This window comes from Megalobrama amblycephala, linkage group LG13 (genome assembly GCF_018812025.1).
Source record: "Megalobrama amblycephala isolate DHTTF-2021 linkage group LG13, ASM1881202v1, whole genome shotgun sequence".
NCBI lineage: Eukaryota > Metazoa > Chordata > Actinopteri > Cypriniformes > Xenocyprididae > Megalobrama > Megalobrama amblycephala.
Window position 1 is genome coordinate 36,378,441 of NC_063056.1, and position 22,794 is coordinate 36,401,234.

Consider the following 22,794-nt stretch of genomic DNA (forward strand, 5'->3'; position numbering starts at 1 on the left):
CAGCTGAATGTTTTCTCATGGATTTCACAATGATTTTCACCCCTGCGTTTCACAATACATACAGATGTCTCATACAAAATATTACTATAATATCTGTCTTTCAAACTACCACAAGCAAACATATGTGCATCCTGAAACTGACGACACTGTTGGCTAAAGTACACAGTGAAAACTTGTCTGACAGGAACTGGCTAAACAATCAGGATCATATGGGAGGAGAGGACAGTGTGGATTCCAGCAAACTTAATCTCCGGACTGGGAATGGTTTATTAAAGTTTTATTGTATCTGTGGAGTTATTACCCTGCAGTTTATCCTAGACATCTTGCAGATACTCTTAATCTTTATCGAAGGTGCCATATTATGGATTAATGATTTATATACTAAAGTAGTATTTTAACCAGTATCAGGGAAGGGAGATTTTAGTCCTGATGTTTATATTATTATAATATAGTTATAATATATAAATATGAACATATTTAATAATATTATATTCACATTAACATATTTAACCATTATAGGCCTATAAATAGGGCTTAGATTAAGCCAGAATCGGGTCTTAGTTCAATTAGGACATTTTTATAAACATTACTGGTGTGCATCTTGAGACAAAACAACAGCACTAACATATTTTAAGATAAGTCAGTGCAAGTTACTTTCAGTTAAAACAGCTCAAAAATGCATTTTAGTCTGGGACTAGGCTTAAAGGTGCTATAGAGGATGTTTTCGACGACTGAGAAACCAAAGACTGTTACTGAGTTTTTGAAATGAGCGCATGCCTAAGAACAACCCCCTCCTTCACAGCTCATTTTGAGGGAACGCCTCCCAAAACTCGTGCACGAGTATTGGAACACGAGTGTTTGTTTACCACCGGCATTCGCTGTGTCGTGTTCGTGGATTCATTATGTCGGACTCACCGCAGGTAACTCATAATCTGCAGTTGTTACTCCTGACAAAAACATCGCATGCAGCGCCTGTGGAGTGTGGAAAGTTACTGGAGCGCGCAGCCGCGCTCGTCTCTCACAAGGAACGCAATGGCAGTGATTGACAAGCCAGAGGGCCAGTCGTTTATGCGATGATCACACAAACGATTGGCTGATGTTTTTAAGGCCGTACCTCGTGCACAGACGATGTATATTGATATTATTCCTTTCAGTGCACCTAATAAATAGTCTTTTATCAGTTAGTAAAGACAGTTTCAAGTAATATTGCAAAAATGTATAAAACAAAACATCCTCTATAGCACCTTTAAGCCTGGTCTGTGAAACGGGGATAAAGTAATATTTTAACAAATGAACAAAGCTGCTCTTTAGACCATCTTTCCTGACAAAACCACAAGAGCCATCTGCAAGCTCACAGCCTTCCTCTAGTCTTCCATCTGTCTGTGACAGTCTAAACGTTCATGCTGATATGTTTTATCTGAGAGTTTTTGGTTGAGCATTCCATGAATGCCAAAGTGACCCTGTACTGTGATAAAACCCAAACAAAATGGATGACAATAATGTCCTTCAGGCAATAACATTGGATTCACATAACGATTTCGGTGCCATTCCATTTTAAATTCACAACCATGTCACAACTATGAATTATCCATGTTGCTCAGCATAAGGACAACCAAAACCAGATTACAAACTAAGGTAAATGACAAATGATCATAAATTAACTCCAGTGGCTGTAATCACATTTCCCATTTGCATAAGGTGGAGGTTTTTACAGGGAAAAGCGAGAGACGCTTAAGGAAACCTGCCTGGAATCAATAGACACGTGAAGTGTGTCGTGAAGAAAATGCTAAACAAACTCACCATCAAGTGAGATGGTCAAGATGGGAACTAAAGAGATGTCTGATTTAGCACACCTTGCTTTACTGTACAAAATAAATAAATAAATAAATAAATAATAATAGAAATGTTGTTTTAGCAATTAATATTGATATTGCTATTTACCAGTTTCAGTATTGTTATTTGCTTGTTTTTAAGTTAAAGGCCATATATACATGAACGATTGTGAAATTAAGTAACTGCAATACTTCCTTTGTTTGTCATAAGATAAGATGACTAAGCAACAGTTGTGAAAGTTAGGTTTATGAGTTTGATGTTTGTAACCAATCACAAAGGTTAACAGTAAGGATGAAGAGAGCATGTTGCAACCTCAAGCGAAGGTGAGCCAGACGAAGACTTCGGTGAAAAAGAGGAAGAGTGCTAGAAGCAGACAACAGCATTGGTGACAGAGGAAGGACATCCGTCTTAGTAAGAAAGAGATACAGAGACTGATAGGCCTACAACAGGAAGATTGGATCATAGGCATTGATCAATTGATGAGTAATATGAAGTTGGAATTGTAAGTCTGAGAAGTAAAAGGCCTCTTCAGATGCTGCCTGCATTAAGCATAGAGCAATACCTGATAGCCTAACGAGAGGCGCTTAACAGCATCTCCAATATTCCTGGATAAATCTAGGTTATAGAGCTTTTTAGCTTAAGTTGATTTAAGTTTTATTTTGTTTTATTTTGCATTAACTGCTTTGTATTGTAACCATTGCCTTAGTGTTACGATTGCCTTCCGTGAGACTACAAACTGAGCCTCGATAAAGAACAACCACAAGGTAGTCTTCTACGTCATTCCTGACTGGTTTAGACTAGATTTGACTAACCTTACCATATCTGAATAATCCTAGGGTTAAAAGGTGTACTATAAAATGTCACATATAAGATAAAAAAACAAAACAAAACAAAAAATAAAAAGGCATAAAAAAGCGAATGATGTTGTGCTGTTTAGTGGCGTTTGCTAAGGCAAGCAGCCTTCGTCTGTTTTTGAAAACCCGTAACTGTAAGCAGTAAACTTGTGTTGGGCATAAATCACACCTCAAATTTTGCATTTAATACAACTCTCAAATATTATTGATGATAATTTCATCATGATGACATTGCAGTGAACACTGCCATTTATTGCGCACCTTGCATAACTGTCAAGCATTATGATGACAGATTTGTTGTTGTTCAGATTAAATTAAAAGCTAAATCCACTTATTAACCTTAAATCATGACTCATGCTAAATTTGAAGGAAAAAAAATGGGCAGGGATTTCAAATACAGCAAACGGCTACTTGGAAGTCACACCTTAGCAAACTAAAAGACATGGAAGTTGTCTTTATTTCCGATTATCTTTGCCTAATAGTCTGTGGATGATTTATGCATTTTAGACAGAGAGGCCAATTAACAAAGAAAACTACATTTCATAACCCAAACACTTTTACATTTAAAGGTGACAATTGCTTAGAGAAGCCTATCTTTTCTCAAGAACCTCCATAAAATTTGAGGCCTCATTCAACTCTGTATCACAAACAATATTGAAAGTGAAGTTTAATTCTTAGGGAGTCAAATATACACATTAGTAATTTGTTTGTACTTCTAACAGACTTTTTGGAAAGTATGGATCCTAAATCTGCCACAACACACTCCAGGGCCCTGTTTGCCTGTTATCATACATGTGCATCAGCGATCACACCCACTGCTGTGCTACTGCGAGGTCACGTCATCGTTTAAGCACAACTGATTTGCATAGTGCGAGATCTAACAGTGACATGAAGATTTGAAATGCTAATGCCAGACCCTCTGTAATCCACAACATCCCCTTACTGTTCTTCCACAGACGAGTCATTGCATGCCAGCGTGTCCCAGCGACCGCTGCAGCACAAAGGCACTGGGTTTGTCCGCCTGCCATGCTGAAAACAGTAAAGTCTTTCTCTGCCATGCAAAGCAGTGAGACGGAAATGACCTAGAAGCATCGTGCCCCCAAGGGCTGTTTTCACACTAATTTCAGATTGGCAAGTGTTGTTCCCCAAAGTCTCCTAAAAGTCTACTACAACTTATTTATTCGCATTTTTAATTCATTTTTTTTTTTTTTTTATAATTTAGCCTTCTGATGCATGGTATCCATTACTGTTTGGGCCATTCAGAGTGTGAAATTATATGCAAATTACTATGTGTTTATCATAATTCTACACTACATCACTGCTATCCTTGTGTCATTTTTATTTTTATTTATGACAGCACAAATATAGCAACAACATTGTCTCGTTAGGTTTTTGGTTTTAGGTTGTTTCCTTGAACTCTCAGTTCTTGTTTTCCTACGTCCATGGAATGTCCCCATAAAACATGGAAACCCAATGTCTCTGTGTGTGTGTACTGGCCACTGTGAGTGCCTGTACCCATGACAACCCATGTAGGAAGGCAGAGTATGCAGCATGTTTTATACGGGAAAGACTCTAATAAACATTTCTGGCACTATACCACTACATGCTGATTTTTCTCAGAGAAGGAATGTTTAGAGGATGTACTGTGTGCCTGTCCCTCATCTCTTCAGTGGGCTCGGAGGAATGCATGCAGAGGATGGAGTTAATCTGAAGGGGGAGTGCCGCAGGGGAGAGTCTATATATACATGTGGACCCTGGGAGGCTGCTGCTTTTAGGCACAGTTGGACTCTGTTGGAACACTAGAGAACACCTCTGTACATTTCACCAGACTAACGGTGAGTCTCCTTTTTTTGCTCTTTGTCTTTTTTTCAATTTATTATCCTTCCCTTTCTCTTTTTTCACCCTTTGTTATTTTATTTGCACAACTTGGAAAACTTAATATAGCCAAGGATAAAAAGGCAAAAAGATATTATTAAAATACAAAAAATAAAAATAGCTGGCCAGTCTATGCTTTTTTTTATTAACATTTGTCATGAACAGTTGAAGAAGACACTAATGACTATTGCCAGTCAATATTGAATTAAGTTCCACATCCTGACATATTATGGCCATTTAACACTGGATGTTTTGCTTAAGTCAATATACTGACTGCCACGAAGCTCTAAGCAGCATTTGGATAGAAATAAGGGACGTGGCTTTGAACTTGAACAGTTCCTCTTTTTCAGATTCAGTTGGTTTGTTCCTTTCCTTTTTCAGAGTAGAACTATCAAAAAAGGGTCTTGTTGTACAAATTGCTAGACTGAACTTATTTTCCTACATTTCATTTTCTTATGAAGTTATTTTCTTTCTCAAATCGGACACATCCTGGAGTTTTAATTTCAAAGCCATCTTAATTATTCTTACAAAGGAGGACTTGAAACAATCAGGATCATTGTATTGTTCAGTAAGTATTGTTTTGCTCCTAATTCCATTGAGATCAGAATGCTCTTTTAAAAGATGAATTGTTGAGTCATAAATTCCAAATACGAGTTCTACATGATTAGTATTCATAATAATAGCTACTGAATTGTTCACATAATTCACTAAATCATTATGTGAGACATTATTGCACAAGAGCTAAGTGAAGTCTTTAATCTTTGAAATATCAAATGTCAGGTTTAGTCTTGTATATTTATTTGTGCTTATTTATATGTGAAAATCTGAGTCATTTTGTTGTCTGCTGTAGAACAGGGTTTCACCACAGGACAAGTGTATTGGTTTCAGATTTTCTCAGGTCTGGGTGTGCCTTTTTTTTTCTGTATATTGAGTCTTGGGAAATAAGATACGAGTGTGAGATCATCTCCCTTGTGTAATCCAAGTGCCCAGAAATGTTCTAAATGCTCAACATTTAAAGCCATCAAATATATTCTCCCAGCAACCCCTCCAGAAAACTTCTGCTTTGCTATACATCTGGGGTTTAAATGCTGAATTATTCTCCAAAGAAGAGGAGAACAGCTCTACTATTCACAATGACTGTGTGCTCATAATAATAACAATAATAAAGAGTGCTTTGAAGCACAAAAAACTTTTAGTGTATTTGCTTTTAATTCTTATAGCAGACAGCTGATTTCACTGATCTGCCTTTATTGTTGTATAATTTGCTGGCAGGGTGTAAGGTGGAACAGGACATGCCCGAACATGTTTTCTTTTTCTTTTTCTTTTTTTTTTTTTAAATGGCTTGAGCCAATGGAAAACATGTATAAATGTACAAACACTCTGGTATTTCTGCCCCTGTGGTCTGGCTGTCCAATTCATCTCAGGTTAATGTTAAGGTCCTATCCTGAGCAAACAAATATGACCCCTAGAAATGGCTGCATTGATTTCAGTATTGATTTTTATGTTGTGGCTTCCACTTTATGATATATGTGCCTTGATCTGTTACAGACAAGGGTAAGAAGGATAAGACGGCCTCTCTGCTTTGAACCAGAATGAATCCGGTGGAAAAATGGGTTTTGCAGAACAAGGACAGTATCGAGAAAGGAGTGGAAATCATTGGGCAAGGCTGCGAGATTTTAGCGGCCACTGTGGGACAGTTCCACCCCATCCTGGAGGCCGTGTTTTTGGCCTCAGCCGAGATCCTCGGCAACCCAGGTGGAACAGAAGCCAAGTTCCTCGCTGAGCAGTTTGAAAAGATCAACCAGAAACTCGAAGGTATTCAAGATGAAATCGACCAAATCGCTTTGGAGATGCAGCGGGCATCCATGAACATGTTGAACTTTGACTATGAGGCAAATATATTCACTCAGTATGAGAAGTTTCAAGACTTTGTCAGTGCTAAGCCTAAGTTCAAGGAGTGGAATAAGGAGGAGTTTATAAGCCAGTATGAGAACACCAAAAGGGATCTGAACATTGATGCCTTGTACAATGCTGTAACTGGAGAGAATTTTGCTGGAGATGGCATATTGGACACGGTTGTGACCACAGAGAAAAGGAGTAGAAAGTCAGTGGAGGAGTTCTGCGCCAGGCTAAAGAAGATATTTGTCATGGGCATCATAGCAGTCATAGGTTACACCGCCCTGAAAGAGGGAGCGGCAGCTGAGAACATAGTGAAGACATGGCAGAATCAAATGGAAGAAGTAGAGAAACGCATGAAAGCGGCGGTGGATGACTGCATCAAGAATTTCCCCTTGCAGGCCAAAACAGATGTGGAGCAACTTCTAAAGGGACCAGTCAGCGTTAACCCAGAGTTTGCAGGATCTATACTGGATATCCTTGAGAAGAAATATTACTGGGTTTCATGGTCAGTTCAAGTGGTAAACCACAGTGGCGGCTTTTTCTTGTGGAACTGGCTCGCTGGCAAAAAGTACCATGGAAGCGGTGGAGGTGGCAACTTTTTTGATCTTCTGGCCGCAAATAGCGTCAGAATTGTGGTATCTTTCAGTGCAGACCCGAAACCCATCAACAAGAGCCAGCTGCTAGATCAGATAGAGGCACAGAAGCTGAAGGGAAACATGGAGTTTGTGGCTCAGATGCTGGGGAAGACTTTTCCCAACACTGTGGTCCATGCCATTAGCACTTATAAGAAAGTAGAAGAGAAAAACAACTTCCAACCAGAATGTTTCTACTTTGGGATACACAATAATGCATACATGTGCATTCATTCTGAATAGATGTGTGAAGCGTTGAAATGGCAATCAGTCTTCTATATATTTTTGGTTTTAAAAATTGTATCAAATAGTCCAGCATTAAAAATAAAGCAACTGGATGTCTGGATTGTTATTATGCACCTACAATGACAAAGTATGTAATTGCTGGTTCTTCACTTTATTTTTGCATGTCAAGGCATAAAAGAAATATATAAAGATAAATATTTGTCTTTGACCAAACATAAATGCTTACATTTTGAATAGAAATTGTATTGTTTTGTAGTTATGAAGACTTTTGAAAGACCAGTTGAGTGGCGAAAACTTCAGTGATCGACGGAAAAGATTCGACAATGCTTAGAAACAGATACTTTAGGTTTTACTCAAGGCTTCTACTGGAAAAATTGTATGTTCAAATAAAATAATGAACATTCAAGTGTAAGAATTGAAAATATCTAAAGATATTTTAAAATGAACAAAGACATAGCACAAAGGTGCTGATAGTGATCAAACCCTGTAGGCAAAGATTTGTGTACATCGGGGGTCTACAAATGGTCACACCTTTGGTACAGTTTTAATTGTACCAATCAATTTGATTGGTCAGTTTGAATGTCTCACATTTGAGTTTTGGTCACATGGTCAGGGAAGGGATAAAAGAAGATTGTAACTGTTGCTCTGGTCTCTTTTTATACTCTGGTCTTCTTTCTTGGATTCTTGGCTCTTGGGCACTCTCTTGCCCTCTCTCTCTCTCTCTCTCTATTGCTCTCTTTCTCTCTCTCAGGTAACTTTTTACATACATGCTGTGTACAATTAATGGTATATGATTTTATCATCTCATACATCTATTTTGCAATTATTTTAAGTGTAACTATAATCAGATATTGTCATTAAACCCTTTCAATTACAAATGATGTGCTAACTAGTTTTGATTTAGTATTAACATTAATGTGCTCCCTATTGCAATACAATATTGTCACACTATAGCAACGCTCTCCCACATATTTTGCTATTGTAACTGTGCTTATTTCCGTCGTTGGTATAAGTTGCAGTGGGTGGTAATAGACAAGAAATGTACAGTATTCTAACATCTTACTGATAAAGTTTCTTTAGTCGCTTGGCAAACCTTACAGTCTGAACCGCTGTGGGAGTTCCACCCTTACACAAGTAATCTATATATTCTCTGTAATCCAGGAATCATGTCCATTTCATGTTTATGATGGTATGTAATCACAAATAAAACAACTATGATTATGATCAGACTTGAAATTTGTTTCAAAGTATCAACAGACATCCAGATGTGTTCAAGTAATGGACCTTATTCTAGATAGACATTATAGGCCTACTTTTTTTTTTTATTACATTTACTGTATGTCAAAGTCATAGTCTTGTTTTAATTTGCAAAAATAAAATATGTCTAGCTGAATAAGGTTCATATTTTACAGGAAATGTATAGGAGACTTTTAAAAAAGACTGAATAATGTTCCTTATTAAAAAAAAAAAAACGTACTATGGTAACCATTTGTCAATAATTAAAGGATAAAACTTTTACAATAATAACAAAAACTGCACAATGGAATTTTTGTGGAAAACTATGGTTACTGTGGTAAATTATAAGGAATAAAGAACCATACTTCATGTCTAGCAAGTGGCTCGTTTGTAGTCACTACGCCACCCCGAAATAACGGGGAAATAAACAAAGAATCAAAACACGTTCCACTTAAAGGCGTGAGTTAACATTTAAACAAATAATCTTTTATTAAAGTTAAAATAATTAAACAATAAATTTAAAACCAAAAATCAACAGCATTGAATTATAGTGGGCCTCAACTAGCATAAGCAATGGGGCGCACCTTACCTCCTTGCTCCTGCGAGAGTAGGCTACTGCGCCCAGCACTAGGGGACAAATAACAGGTTCTCATACATGCCTTAGCTTCTTCAACCCATTCATTAATATCCACCCAAGACTTCCCACTAAATTTTGGCCATCTCTTATCTCTAGGCACAAATACAAACCTTTCAGTTACTGGAGTACAGTCAGTACTACCAGTCAGTGATGGAAGTATAAGGGCAGTAGCTGTGGCAAAGGTAGGCCTACTAGGTCCTGCAATTCAGACACCCTCTCCTGTCGCAATCTCTCATTGTCACCTCCATTATTATAAAATGTACCTACTTAATGTTGTAGTACTCAGCACCAACAACGAACGGCACCTAAGGAAGTCGAACCAAAAACTGCAATCTCCAGAGCACACGCTGCTGCTTTGTTCCAAGAGAGAGAGAGAGAGAAAGAAAACAAAACAAAAACACAACTTACATCAAAAATATACGGTCCCACGCCTCTTCCATATATTCTGTGGACCCTGCCGACAATGCCACATGTAGCAAGTGGTTCGTTTGTAGTCACTACGCCACCCCGAAATAACGGGGAAATAACCAAAGAATCAAAACATGCAAATACGTTCCACTTAGAAGAGGCAAGAGGTGTGAGTTTCCGTTTAAACAAATAATCTTTTATTAAAGGTAAAATAATTTACAAACAATACATTTAAAACCAAAAATCAACAGCATTGAATTAACTTGGTCGAATAAAAGAAAGAAAAGGGAAAAGTTAACAATCAGTACAGGAGCTGAGGCTTCCTTTATGAGAAGCAGGCTAGTGTGGCACATCCAGAGCACAAAAGTACAAACCTACGGAGCCCCTAAAGGGACATGGTGGTAGAAAAAAAAAATGGGAAGGAAGGAAATTTTACGTGGTGGTGGAAAAAAATTTGGGATGGGAGGATTTTTTTTTTTTTTTTTTTTTTCAAATCTTTTGCCTTCCCTCGCAAAGATGTTTTAAAAAGTTATAATCGTTCCCTTGCTGTGAGCTCGGACAAACACTTCCTCTTTAATGTCCCGCTGGCTGGCAGTAGTGTTTCAGTTAGTGACATACGTTAATAATGCACACAAATAATGCGCGGCTCATAGAGTTTGAACTTGTTGGACTCAAAAATGAAGAAATGCAGTCAGTGCTTATGTCAAGCAGTTCAGTTAGCAATATATTCACAGATTCGAGCTTCCCGGATTAATAACTCGTGAGCTAAACGTTGTTAAAACACAAATACAGCTGCTTCCAATCATAGTAACCTAGACAACAAGCTACAACAACCCAATTTTCCTCAAATATGCTTTATAATAAATTGGCCTCTATGAGCAGGCGGCGGAGATACACGCCTGAAGGGACCGTCTGAAAAGTGCAAAACCCAACACTTAGTTTGATTAAAAAGAAAAAAAAGCATAACGTTTATGATTATTAATTATTAAATACAATAATATAATAATAACTTCACTGTTATTAGTAAAAATATTAAATAAATTGTAATGCCATAAAATCCAGTAAGCAATTATCATGCAAAAGCTGTTGTATGTAAGCTGTGTACCAACATCATTTGTGTAAAGAAGGCCTTTATGTGCTACTTGCCAAACTAAGTGTTGTAGTACCTATAACCAGCAGGAGAGCAGTGATGTATGAACTGAATTTGATGACAGTACAGTGTGTTACAGTGAAGTTATTGAGTATTTTTCGTAATATAAAATGAGCAAAAGGGTTTTAACAACGTTTAGCTCACGAGTTATTAATCTGGGAAGCTCGAATCTGTGAATATATTGCCAACTGAACTGCTTGACATAAGCACTCAGAGCCGGCCCGTTATATAGGCAGTATAGGCAAATGCTAAGGGCACAATCTCGCTAGGGGGCGCCAAAGAGGCCGGATGCGTGGACAGGGGCGGATCTACCGGGGTGGCACGGGGTGGCATCTGCCACCCTAAGAAACAGCTTTGCCACCCCCAAAATTATCACAGAATAAAATATGTAGCCTAGTGTTTCAAGTACTGCTTTTCAGGAGCGGCGCATCAATATGATGTCTAAAAAAATTGCGTAACACAAAGTGATGGCAAGAAAACACGTCTTTCAATAAACTGTGCATGATGGTTGCACGCAGCGCTCCCAGTATGCTTCATTAACAAATGACTCTTATGAACCGGTTCTTTGAGAGTCAAAAACACAGCGCAGCCAAGTTCACTTACGATTTTTTTCCCATATTTGTACGTGAATCGGAAAATTATTGCTTCCCGGCTAACTCAGAAGTCCTGTGAGAAATGTAGTCCCATCCGAATATGTCAGATTAATTTTCGTAATTTTTTGACGAGCTGATTCAGCGACCGCCCGCTCCACTTTCATCACGGATAAAGGTATTTTTGCCATCCGACGAACCATGAAATCAATACGGAGATACCGATCACAGAAACTAATAGCAGAGTTGGGGTAAGAATCTAAACGTATTTTAGCTTTTCTCGATTGCTAACACATTAGAAGTGATTCAGATGGCCCAGTTTCCCAAACCATTCGTTCAGTTATCAAAACAAAAACACATTTCTCAAAACGTTTAACAATGACAACATTAGGTAGCAAAACTGATGACACACCAGTAAAAATCGGAGAGAGCTGAATGAATAATTTACAGGGGTTTTAAACTTACACAGTACCAGTAGGCTACTTTAGATGAGGGAAATGTCACGTTGTACACCCTCAATGTTGTGATTGTCAATTTTTTTAGCCATTTGTTACATGTAGCCTATACTGTATTTTTTGCAGCGCTGAGAAATGATTGCCTAGGTATATAGTCTTGTGCAGAGATCGAGTCAACTGGATCATCCATTGTGAAGGCCTCATCGACACGACAGCCAGTAGCACAGTTCCTCAACAGACCGTCCATACCGGCGTGAATCGTGATGAATACGATCCTCAACTGGATGGAACTGAAATAAATACTTTGATTGTTGCGATCCTATCAGACTTATGATAGCAACCTGATTGTAACAAAGCACTGTTCGCAAGAGGAGAACTGGCCCCCCGACTAAGCCTGGTTTCTCCCAAGGTTTTTTTTTTTTCGTTTTTTTTTCTTCTCCATTTTAACACCTATTTGCCACTTGTTTGCCATGCACCTGATGTCACCTGATGGAGTTTGGGTTCCTTGCCGCTGTCGCCTTTGGCTTGCTTAGTTGGGGACACTTGACATTTGATATTCAATAGTATTCTTGACATTTATTCAACAGTGCTACTGATCTGCCTGCATTGACACTATTATTTAAGAGCTGCTGTGCAGCCAAATTATGTACCAGTTATCAATGTAAAGCTGCTTTGACACAATCTGCATGGTAAAAAGCGCTATATAAATAAAGGTGACTTGACTTGACTTGTGTCAGAAGACCAATACACTGCTATAGTACTGTACTGTAATGAAATTTAGCTAAATGTGCAGAGGATGCTTAATTTACTTTTACTGCAATTGACAGTCTACTGTATTGTGGTGCATACCAAGTTCATACTTATTTTTCTCATGCTTTTCATCTACTGCAAGATCAATTTATAATAGTAAAATGAAAAAGAGGTATTTTTGTTACCGTGTTATATGAATTGATCTCACTAGTGTTCACTGGGCAGTGCAGTAGTGTGTGTATTTGTTATGTTTTGTGTGTCATCTGATGCAAAAGTTTGATTTTGTCAGACAAGAATAAGTTTTTGACTAGAACATTTTATTTTGACCTGGATGTTTGAGGTTTGTGCAAGTTGGTGTATAGTTTTGATATTGTGTTTAGCTGTGAGAAAATGTTGAATTGTTTCATGAATTGTGCATTAGCAATCAAGAAAAACAATAGAGACTGAAAAGTTTGAAGGACAAATTTATGTTGGCTTGTCATAAACCCAACTTCAAGTCTTGTTTAAAAAATGTAAAAACTTTGGTCAGTTAGTCCAGAATATAGATGTTCTGGGTGATTGCTAAAGTGTTGCTAGGTTTTTGCTAGGAGATTCTGGGTGGTTGCTAGGCTCTTGCTATGCAGTTGCTGATGTGTTGCTAGAGTATGTGGTTGATAGGGTGTTCTGGGCGAACACACACAGACATTCCCACCTCTGTTAATAACAGAAACTCAAAAACTGTTTTGTTGCTCTTTAACTTGCACTAAAATGTGATTTATACCATTGAAGTAGCCTGTCTAATATTAATAAAACTGCTCATCTCCTTTAGTGATACAAGCTCAGACTCATTTAGAAGTTTTTCATATAGTGTTTACTTGGTGCCATGATGGATATTGAAATTTTGTTATTTATTAATTTCATACAGTATATAGATACTTTCTGGTAATGCAATGTTTGTGAACACAATTGTGTATGTAAGGCTATAATTCTCCAAAAACTATACATGAGCGCTTGCTTTGGTGTTGCCACCCCTTTGCCACCCTATAAATAATTTTGTAGATTCGCCCCTTTGGATAAATCGCAATATAAGGGGGCGCCAAAAAAAATCTTGCCTAGGGTGCCAAAGAGGCTAGGGCCGGCACTGTAAGCACTGACTGCATTTCTTCATTTTTGAGTCCAACAAGTTCAAACTCTATGAGCCGCGCATTATTTGTGTGCATTATTAACGTATGTTACTAACTGAAACACTACTGCCAGTGCCAGCCAGCGGGACATTAAAGAGGAAGTGTTTGTCCGAGCTCACAGCAAGGGAACGATTATAACTTTGCGAGGGAACACAAAAGATTTAAAAAAAAAAAAAAAAAAAAAATCCTCCCATCCCAAATTTTTTTCCACCACCATGTAAAATTTCCTTCCTTCCCATTTTTTTTCTACCACCATGTCCCTTTAGGGGCTCCGTACAAACCCGCCAATCAGAATCACATCCACAAAATTCACTGCAAATAATGACCAGAAATAGTTACACAGCAATAATGACAACCCTTATTGAAGTGCAGCCTTTGCAACCCCAAACCAGCCCGCTTCCAGGAAACAGTCTGCTCCTGCAAAATACAAAAGAGAAAAAAAAAGAAAATCACATTAGAAAACAAACGAACCAAACACCAATGTAAATAGGCAAAAAAAAAAAAAAAACACATTCAAGGTCAATTTTCTAAACAAACAAATAACAAAAACCAAGAAAAACAACTCACAATACTGAAATGAACAAAATAATCAGTTTTACAAAAACAATAGGCCTACACATTAAAGACAAAAAAATTATGTCTGTCACAACACAAAGATCACACAAACTCAGAACTGATCACGGCTCAAGGTTTCAAAATGACCGAGACCACGAATACCACATAGCGGTAATCACTCCAATTAATAGTGACTGTTATCAAACAGTCAAAAATCACTAAACTGAGGGTTGGTGACACTGACAGTAATACCAAAATAAATCAATGCAAAAGCAAATAAACCCAAACAAACAAACAAAAAAATGATACAACAACCGCAAAACAAAAACATCAGGCCCACTTAGCCATTGGACAAGAAATGTGACGACCCAAAGCAGCAGCGCGACTCAGCGCGAGAGAGAGAGCGAGAGAGAGAGAACTGCAATGCATGCAATGAGGACACTAAACACAACCCTCTGTTACAAATCTCAATTTTAAAAGACAATGACTTACAAAAGAAAATAAACAACTCACTCACCTTATAATTACACGATGTGACACTCAAAACTGCACACACCAAAGTCATATGGTAGCTCCTTTAGTTGGTATATTAACAGCTGCTGCTCCAACCTGGCTATTGTGCTGCCATGACGCACAGGTGGGAGCCCTAAAGACACACCACAATAAAATGTATAACTGTAGTTAACTCAAACCAAACTTCCCACACCGCAAATGCACAACATTAAAACTTACCATGGGGGTAAGCAACACACACACAGGCTTGGACCGACATCACACTAAACAAGTAAAGATCACATAATACATATATTGCCAAAAATATTGGGACGTGTTCTCTGGAGTGACGAGTAATGTAAATAAATAAATCTACAAGTCACAATGTCTACAGTAACTAAATATAAGTTATCTATTATATTTGTCCATTAGTACTGTTGATAAATTAAGGAACATTTGTGTTGGATAAAAAGTGAGTTAACACATCAGCAGCTACCTCAACATTTAAATGTAGCATTGAGCACATAAATCTCAGAGGAAAATTGAATCTTGACAGATGATCACGTGTTTATCTGGTGGAGAGAGGCTGATGAAGGAATGATGCCATCAAAGGCTTTGAGTGAGTATAATACAGAAATGAATACAACATTTATTTAAATCTTAAGCTGTAGTTTATATGAATTATTGTAATTTCAAACAGAGTATTACAGCACTTTTCTGATTCTTGATTTGTGTGCATATGCTGCTGAGCTGTTGTGGAGCAGGACCTGCAGGGCAAGGTGACGGCAGCATTTGGGAACAAAATCAGGGAGAACCTGAAACATAAAGTAAGATCATTTTGTTACTTTTAATACAGAAATCAAATGACATTCTGCTGTCAAAATGACTGCATTTGTATTATGTTTGTACAAGGATGTGAAATGTCCTCAGACTGGTGTGAGCACCGAGGATGAGAGTCACAGCAGATCCTGGAAATGGTGTAGTGCCGTGGATGAGACCCTCCATCACTCCACCTGCCCTTATTGCAACATCTGGCCCAGATGTTGCTATGATTTCTTCATCCTCAGTGAGCCCAGAGCCAGCGAGAACATCTAGAAAAAGACCAAAGGATATTGAGGATGTGATTTTGGTCAAGTTTGTTCTGCTGGTTTCTGTTCATACATTGGAGCCCAAATTTCATAAGCTTCAAAAGCATCATCAAATAATGTCATGAAGCGTCTACAAAATCAGGCTCCATTCACTGATATTGTATGAACAGAAACCAGCAGGACAAACTTGACTAAAATCACCTTTTGTGTTCAGAAGTGAAGAAAAAAAAATACACAGGGATTGAACAGCGTGAAGGTGACTAAATAGTGTCTGAATTTATTTGTTTGGCTGAATTATATCCCCAAATAGAAATTGTATGAAATGTATGTATGCATTTATATTATACTTATATTATACTGTTTTATTAAGCATTTGTGAGACACTAACAAAATAATTTACAAAAATCACATTTACATTTATGCATTTGACAGAAGCTGTAAAGCATGCGCCCTCTAGTGGGCGTAAAAATAATGACAGTGTCGTGTTATATCTGTCGTCATGAAATGACGTATGACTGTCATTGCCAAACAAAATGCGTGTTCATTTAAATGCAATGTGTGGACTTTTTACACCATTTGTCCTATTTCCATTTACAAAAATTAAATTTTATTAATGACTACATTCACCCACCCCTAAACCTACCCTTAGTGATTTATAGTGCATTTACACTTTATGAGCACATGTGTTCCCTGGGATCGAACCCACGATCGCATGATCACATGATTGCATATTGTTATTGTAATGCTCTGCCAGCTGAGCTACGCGAATACACAGATAAAAGGGAACAATGCATTAAAATGAAAGCAAATGCTCCTATGGGTCGTAATTTCATGAATTAAAATGAAAGTGTCCTGTTGTCGATAGGGGCGCCACTTTAGTAAACGCTCCTATGAGTCGTATTTCAGGGAAGTGACAAACGATATGGTCGTATTGGTTGGAGAATATGTTGCAATTTAAGAATGCAGTTAGCAAATAATGTAATAATTTAGGCAATTAATTTACAATCACTGTTAGCAGTTTAACTGAAGGTTGAAGCAATGAGCTCCTGGAAAAATGAATTACATTAACAATAATTAGGATATATAGAAATTGGGCAATGTGCATGTTGATCCAGATGATTGCGTCTTCTGAAGTCCTCGCAGGAGTTGGCGCAGTCTCTTCATAGGTGTTGGTCACAGTATTGGACTTACAGTGCTATAGGGACGATCCCTGTGGAGCAACTTGGAGTAAAGAGCCTTGCTCAAGGACACACTGGTGGTGACGGCTGCGGAGATCGAACCAGCAACCTTCTGCTTACCAGTTCAGTTTTAAAAATTAGCATGTAAATGTGAAAATATGAAATTAAATATGGCAAGAAACAGAATGCTGACATGAAGTGTAAAACGTTTTAATTTGTTTAAAGGTTTTACAGGTAGTCATCCTCATGTAGAGCAGGCACACAAATGTTTGGAGCAGACACAGTGGCAGCCAGATTGTCCCGCACATCTTCTCCCACTCTTGCTTCAGAGTTGTGGGGGTCAGGGGACCATCATCATGGTTTTCCTCATCCTCTGGATCAACAATGTCCTCATTGAGAAGAGCAGCAATGAGGGACATGATGGAAGGCAAAGACAGGCGAATATGTTCTCGGTGGTCAGTTGCTTCAACAAAATAAAGCCGCAGAATTGGCACATCTGTGTTGAGATGGCAGTAGGATCTGAGGTTCACCACCTGTAAATACATGATTGTTAGAGCAATAAGTTTGAATAAAGCTTTTTTCCATGTGTTGTTGATGTATGTATTTATTGTGATGGTTACTTTTATTCATTTATTCACGTTTCTTATTGTTGTAATTATTTTATTAATTCATGCATTAATTCATTGCTTGACTGTAAACAGATGTATTCACCTTGGTTGCATTTGTCTAGTGTGTGTTTGTAGAGCTATTTTGACTCTGTGAAAGAGAAAGCGCCCTGAGTTCAAGTGAATAAATTATTATTCACCTCTATTCAAAAGAATCAAAGTAAATCACTCAGAAAATTTAGTAGATCAAAATAGGATGTATTAAAAATGAAACAAAAGAAAATACAAAATATGTGTTTCTGTTCACAAAAGCATTGTACAAAATAGACACTACAGTTTCACAAATTCGGGTATTAAATTCTTCAAATAATAGTGAAGCCCATAGTCTTTATAACCCTTCAAACTCGTTGGGGCCCATACATGAAGATACGTTCCGTTCAGACAAAAAATAAATAAATAAACAAACTGTACCTCCAGGTGACTCAAACCAATCAACCGCCGTTCCGATAAATTATGAGGAGAGCAATGACGTTCAGCAATCGGAGCGATGATAGTGAAATAGTTGCTTCGATCTAGTTGAACAGGTTTCCTCATTGGCGCAGACAATCGATGTCTCAATGACAACGACCAGGGAAATCCCTCGCTGCCAGCGGAACTCCGAGTGTTGCCGGGTAACTCAGAGCACTGTCCGATGTCCTCACGAGTTCCTCGCGCTGTCCTCGTTCGTCGGTAAATAGATTTATAGTCTTTGCGCAACACTCTGCCTTGCGCATGCACTGGGTTAGATCATGCTGACAGAGCCTGTTTCACACTGCAAGCGTGAGCAGCGCGTATTTTTTTCGGCGTGCATGTTAACCAACGGATGCATTCACACAGGCAGCAGGAGCAGCGCGTAAAGCCTCGTTTAGGCCGGGTTTACACTGCACGCGTGTGCGGTGCGTTACGGCTGCGACGCGGCTACCGGAGCTGATACGCGGCCACTCTAGTCAATGCTCGTGTTTACACCAGCCGCGGCGCGGTGGTTTGAGAAGCCTCGCCTATTTTTGACGGACGCCGCGTCCAAGACGCGCAGCTCAAATACAAAATAAAGTCAAAATAATCACCCTGAGTAAACTCCCGCTCATATTTCACTTCACTACGATGCCAGAAACTGACAAGAGATTCGAAGTTGAAAAACTTGAAATTTCTTTGTTTTTGTTGTCCATAACTGGAATTTTATTTGTATTAACTTCATCTGTATGGCTACAGCAAAATAAAATATGGCATAGCAATAAACACAATTAAACCGGGCAAAATATAACAATTTAGCCATTAAAAACATGAAAATCACGAAAACAACGTTAGACAGGCAAATCTCGTGGTCTCGCGAATCCAGCCGCTTCGCTTCTGAAATGTTTCTGGTGTGAGTTGACACTGCGGAGTGAACGGAACAAAACCTTGCCGGAGCCGTAACGCGCCGCACACGCGTGCAGTGTAAACGAGGCTTAAGCGTCAAGCAGGAGCGTCGCGTAAGCAGCAGTGAAGCGAGGGTTTCGGCGCCGAGTCTATTTTTGCTGCGCTGCTGACGCTCAATTAAAGTGAAAGCACACTTTTTATGGACAAAATAAATATAATTCCACACAAAAAGTGTTCAAAATGCGCAGAATAAGCATGTCTAATGAGTTATAACCAGTGTTGGGCACGTTACTTTAAAAAAGTAATTAGTTATAGTTACTAGTTACTTCTCACAAATAGTAACGGAGTTAGTAACTGAGTTACATCATTATAAAAGTAACTAATTACCAGGGAAAGTAACTATTGCGTTACTTAAAAAAAATTAAAATATGTCAAATAACTTGAATGCCCCCATTATTAAATATAAGTCTAAGAATTAATAATTCTTGATCCGACTCGTGACTCATGATCCACTCTTACTTATGAAATTTCTCTGTACTGTCATTAAAGAAAATGTAGTTTCATATGTTTAAATAGTCCTGTGTTATGTTTTAAATTCATTTACTTGATTATGAAAAGTGAACACCATGAGTAAGATGCATCATAAGATGTGCAATATATCGGGAGTCATGGAGTGGGTCAGACATGATTTGGACCACTTCATTAAGTTTTGTTTTATAGAAAGCCTCTCTTTAAAGTGAATTTCGTTTTTTAAAAAATTGTATCTTAATTTTAATCAATGTTTCATCAACCAATTGCCTGGATTTAATAAATAAGAAGCAAATATAGTAGAAAATATAATCATGACATGGAAGCGCGGATGCGATCACTGGCGCGTGAACTGGAGCGCGACTTATAGGCTAAATGAACCGAAACTCATGCGTATAGGCTGCTTGCCTCGCAGACATGAGAAATATATCTATAGAAAGCTTGAAATATCTACTTTAAAATGAAATAATTAAAAACGAAAAGAGTCTACTCTGATTATGTAATCCGAATGAAATGTGCATTTTCTCTCTAGGCGCGTCCAGTATATGCGGAGATGATGAGAGTCAGCAATGTCAACTTCATCTTTGCAGCCGACACTGATTCAGAAAATATTACTTTATTAATTATTTTTTTTTTTTTTTGTCATATTCATAATCATTACTTTTGGCGGTTGTTTATGGCAAGCGTTATGCGTGCACTTGAGTGCATAGCCTATATTACACAAACGCTCATTATTAGTTTATTCTCTCCAGTATTTAAGAAATTAAATTAATATAAATGTGATTAGTCAACTAATGGCTTAAATGAACAACTACTAGTCGACTAGAAAAACTTATTTCACATATTTCCGATCCAGCATGTCACATGTTTATCGTAGTAGATAGGACCTTCGAACCAGAAAGACACAGCTTACATTTGACTAAAAGGTGTTTGTCTTTATGCTCAACTAAAGTGAAATAATGAGCATATTTCCACTTTGAGAAACTCGTCTTGCTCTCGCCTTGACTCGCCATGACTGCCGCACATACTTGAATAAACGGAAACACGCCCACAGTGCGTCTTCGTGTTTACAGTGGTTGGCATCCACCAATCCTGCAATGCGTCGCTGCTGTAAACAGGTTGCTGTAGGCTACACTTCAGCCAAAATTAATTAATTAAAAAAAGTAACGTACAACGCACCATATAGTAACGGTAACGGAGTTAATTTATTTAAAAAGTAATGAGTTACAGTATTAGTTACTGTCAAAAGTAACTTGCTTACTAGTAACGCGTTACTGCCCAACACTGGTTATGACAAGTATTTGAGTATGACAGAAAAGAAAATTAAGAATCAAAAATAATTATATAAGATTTACCCATTTAAACTTGTTTTTAATTATTCAGTCTGGGTTAAAGTATGGTGCATTATAAAACACTAAAGTAAACTAGCCAGAAAATGATACATAAACATTATTTTAGTTATTACACAGATATATAGGCCTATAGACTGCAGCATACCCAAATCAAACCCGAGTTTGCTGTCTTGTAAACATGTGCACGCGGCAGATGATGTAAAACACAGAGCTTACCTCACGTGAGGCTTTTATTTATTTTTATTTACGTTTGAGAATGTTGTACACCTCCCCATGTTAACAAACTTTCAAGACTATCAAGTTTATAAATGACCAACTTATAAAAACAAATGTATAGCTGTCTTTGTAAAGAAACGCTCACTTTATATGTAGCTACGAGCCGGTGCTGTGACGCTGTACAAACGCTTCCAGTGTGAATACTCGCGCGTCTCTGCAGCTGCAGTGAAGATAGTTGCGCTTACGCGCTGCTCACGCGACGCTCACGCATGCAATGTGAAACAGAACGCACGAGCTGCGTTGTCCACGCGAATTCTCAAAATAGGGAGAAATTGTAGAAACTTTGTTTTAAAGTCCCCTCTCCCCTTTCACATTATAAATTAGTTACGCGGCTTTCGTTTTAACCACTAATCTATGGGTCATTATCACTATAAAGTGCCTTTTGGTGTCCGCATCAGAATTACTGAAGGTACACCATGTATCCATTAATTGCAAAATTATGCCAAAATTGTCCACCCTGTCATCAAGCTGTGACCTGTGCATAGTTTTTGCCACATTCTGATAATGTTTTCACTAGGGCTGTCCATTTAACATGTTAATTTGGTGTGATTAATTATGGGAAAAAAATAATATGTCGAAATTAACGCATTTAGTGCACCCTGCTCCGGCCAAGACCTGTACGAAATCTTACATGGCATGCAGTTTCATAGTGATGGAAGATGATGTAAGACAGCGACTCACTGTGTGATGAACCCTGTTAGAATGTAGTTAGAATGTGCCTAAATTCAAGATATGAAGATAAAAAAAATGCCCCGAATGGGTTTTTGTCTTATATTTATATTATATGATATATTTATATGAAATCACACAAGAAAACGTACTGTTTTCCTGAATATCTGCTCGATTTGCAAATGTGATATTTATGTTATACAACAGTAAAATAAACAACAAGTTAATAAACACAATATTGTCAATATTGTATGTTTTTGTTCTATTTTGCAAAAAAAAAGTTCCAAACAAAGCCACAGCAGAACTGTTGTGCATCTCTGAGTAACACAAATCGGTGATTTATTATGAATAAAGCCACGGTTTTAAATGAATCAAGTGAGCAGTTTTACTTTAATACTTAGAATATCATATATTGCTAAAGGGTTTCTTCTTGTTCATGTTGTTTCTCTGATATTCTCGTTTTATTCACCGATTAAAGTCTTTGTCCACCCTGTCATCTTGTTGTCCACCCTGTCATATTTTTGTCCACCCTGTCAACTTCATCTTTTATGGAAATTAGCAAATTATTTTAACAACTTAGCAAAACCTTTTGTGTGATTTCTTTATAAAGAAAAGAGGGCCAGTTAATATTGTTTGAAAGTTTGAACAGATATCTTTGTTGTTAGATGTTATTTAGAAAAGAAATTGCAAGTATTGCACATTTTATAGGGAAACAAATATTTTTCAGCAGTTTCATTATTATCAAAAGACTTTTCTGATTAACTAAAATGTATTGTTGAGAAAGAGACCAAGTATCTTACTGAAAACCTACATTTTAAAATCACTATGCAATGAAAATATATTTAAACTACTTTGATTTAGTCCATGACAGGGTGGACATATTTTGTGGTTTGCTCGTGCATTGTCTGCTTACAGTTAATTTACAAAA

The 22,794-nt window shown here is 37.7% G+C and overlaps 1 protein-coding gene and 1 long non-coding RNA gene across 4 annotated transcripts; one reads left to right on the top strand and one right to left on the bottom strand.

Moving 5' to 3' along the window:
• The first annotated feature begins 4,355 nt into the window (after positions 1-4,355).
• On the top strand, positions 4,356-8,563 carry LOC125244255. 3 transcript variants are annotated; one of them, XM_048154335.1, is made up of 3 exons: positions 4,437-4,522; positions 5,024-5,130; positions 6,111-8,563. In XM_048154335.1, exon 3 carries the CDS (start codon positions 6,155-6,157, stop codon positions 7,334-7,336), a length of 1,182 nt encoding a protein of 393 aa, XP_048010292.1. In that variant the 5' UTR covers positions 4,437-4,522; positions 5,024-5,130; positions 6,111-6,154; the 3' UTR covers positions 7,337-8,563. The 3 variants fall into 3 exon arrangements, with proteins under 3 accessions (XP_048010291.1, XP_048010292.1, XP_048010290.1); XM_048154334.1 differs by lacking the exon at positions 5,024-5,130 and having other exon boundaries at positions 4,356-4,522; XM_048154333.1 differs by lacking the exon at positions 4,437-4,522 and having other exon boundaries at positions 4,629-5,130.
• Positions 8,564-13,888: 5,325 nt separating this feature from the next.
• Positions 13,889-16,104, bottom strand: LOC125243723. The gene is made up of 4 exons (XR_007179096.1): positions 15,720-16,104; positions 15,543-15,590; positions 14,801-14,929; positions 13,889-14,145 (listed from the first exon to the last, which is right to left on the bottom strand). It is a non-coding gene; the product is annotated as an uncharacterized LOC125243723 (long non-coding RNA).
• Between the last annotated feature and the right edge of the window lie 6,690 nt (positions 16,105-22,794).

Bases quoted from the DNA above. Each gene is read 5' to 3' on its own strand.
- LOC125244255 (XM_048154334.1), top strand. From the start codon at position 6,155: ATGAATCCGGTGGAAAAATGGGTTTTGCAGAACAAGGACAGTATCGAG.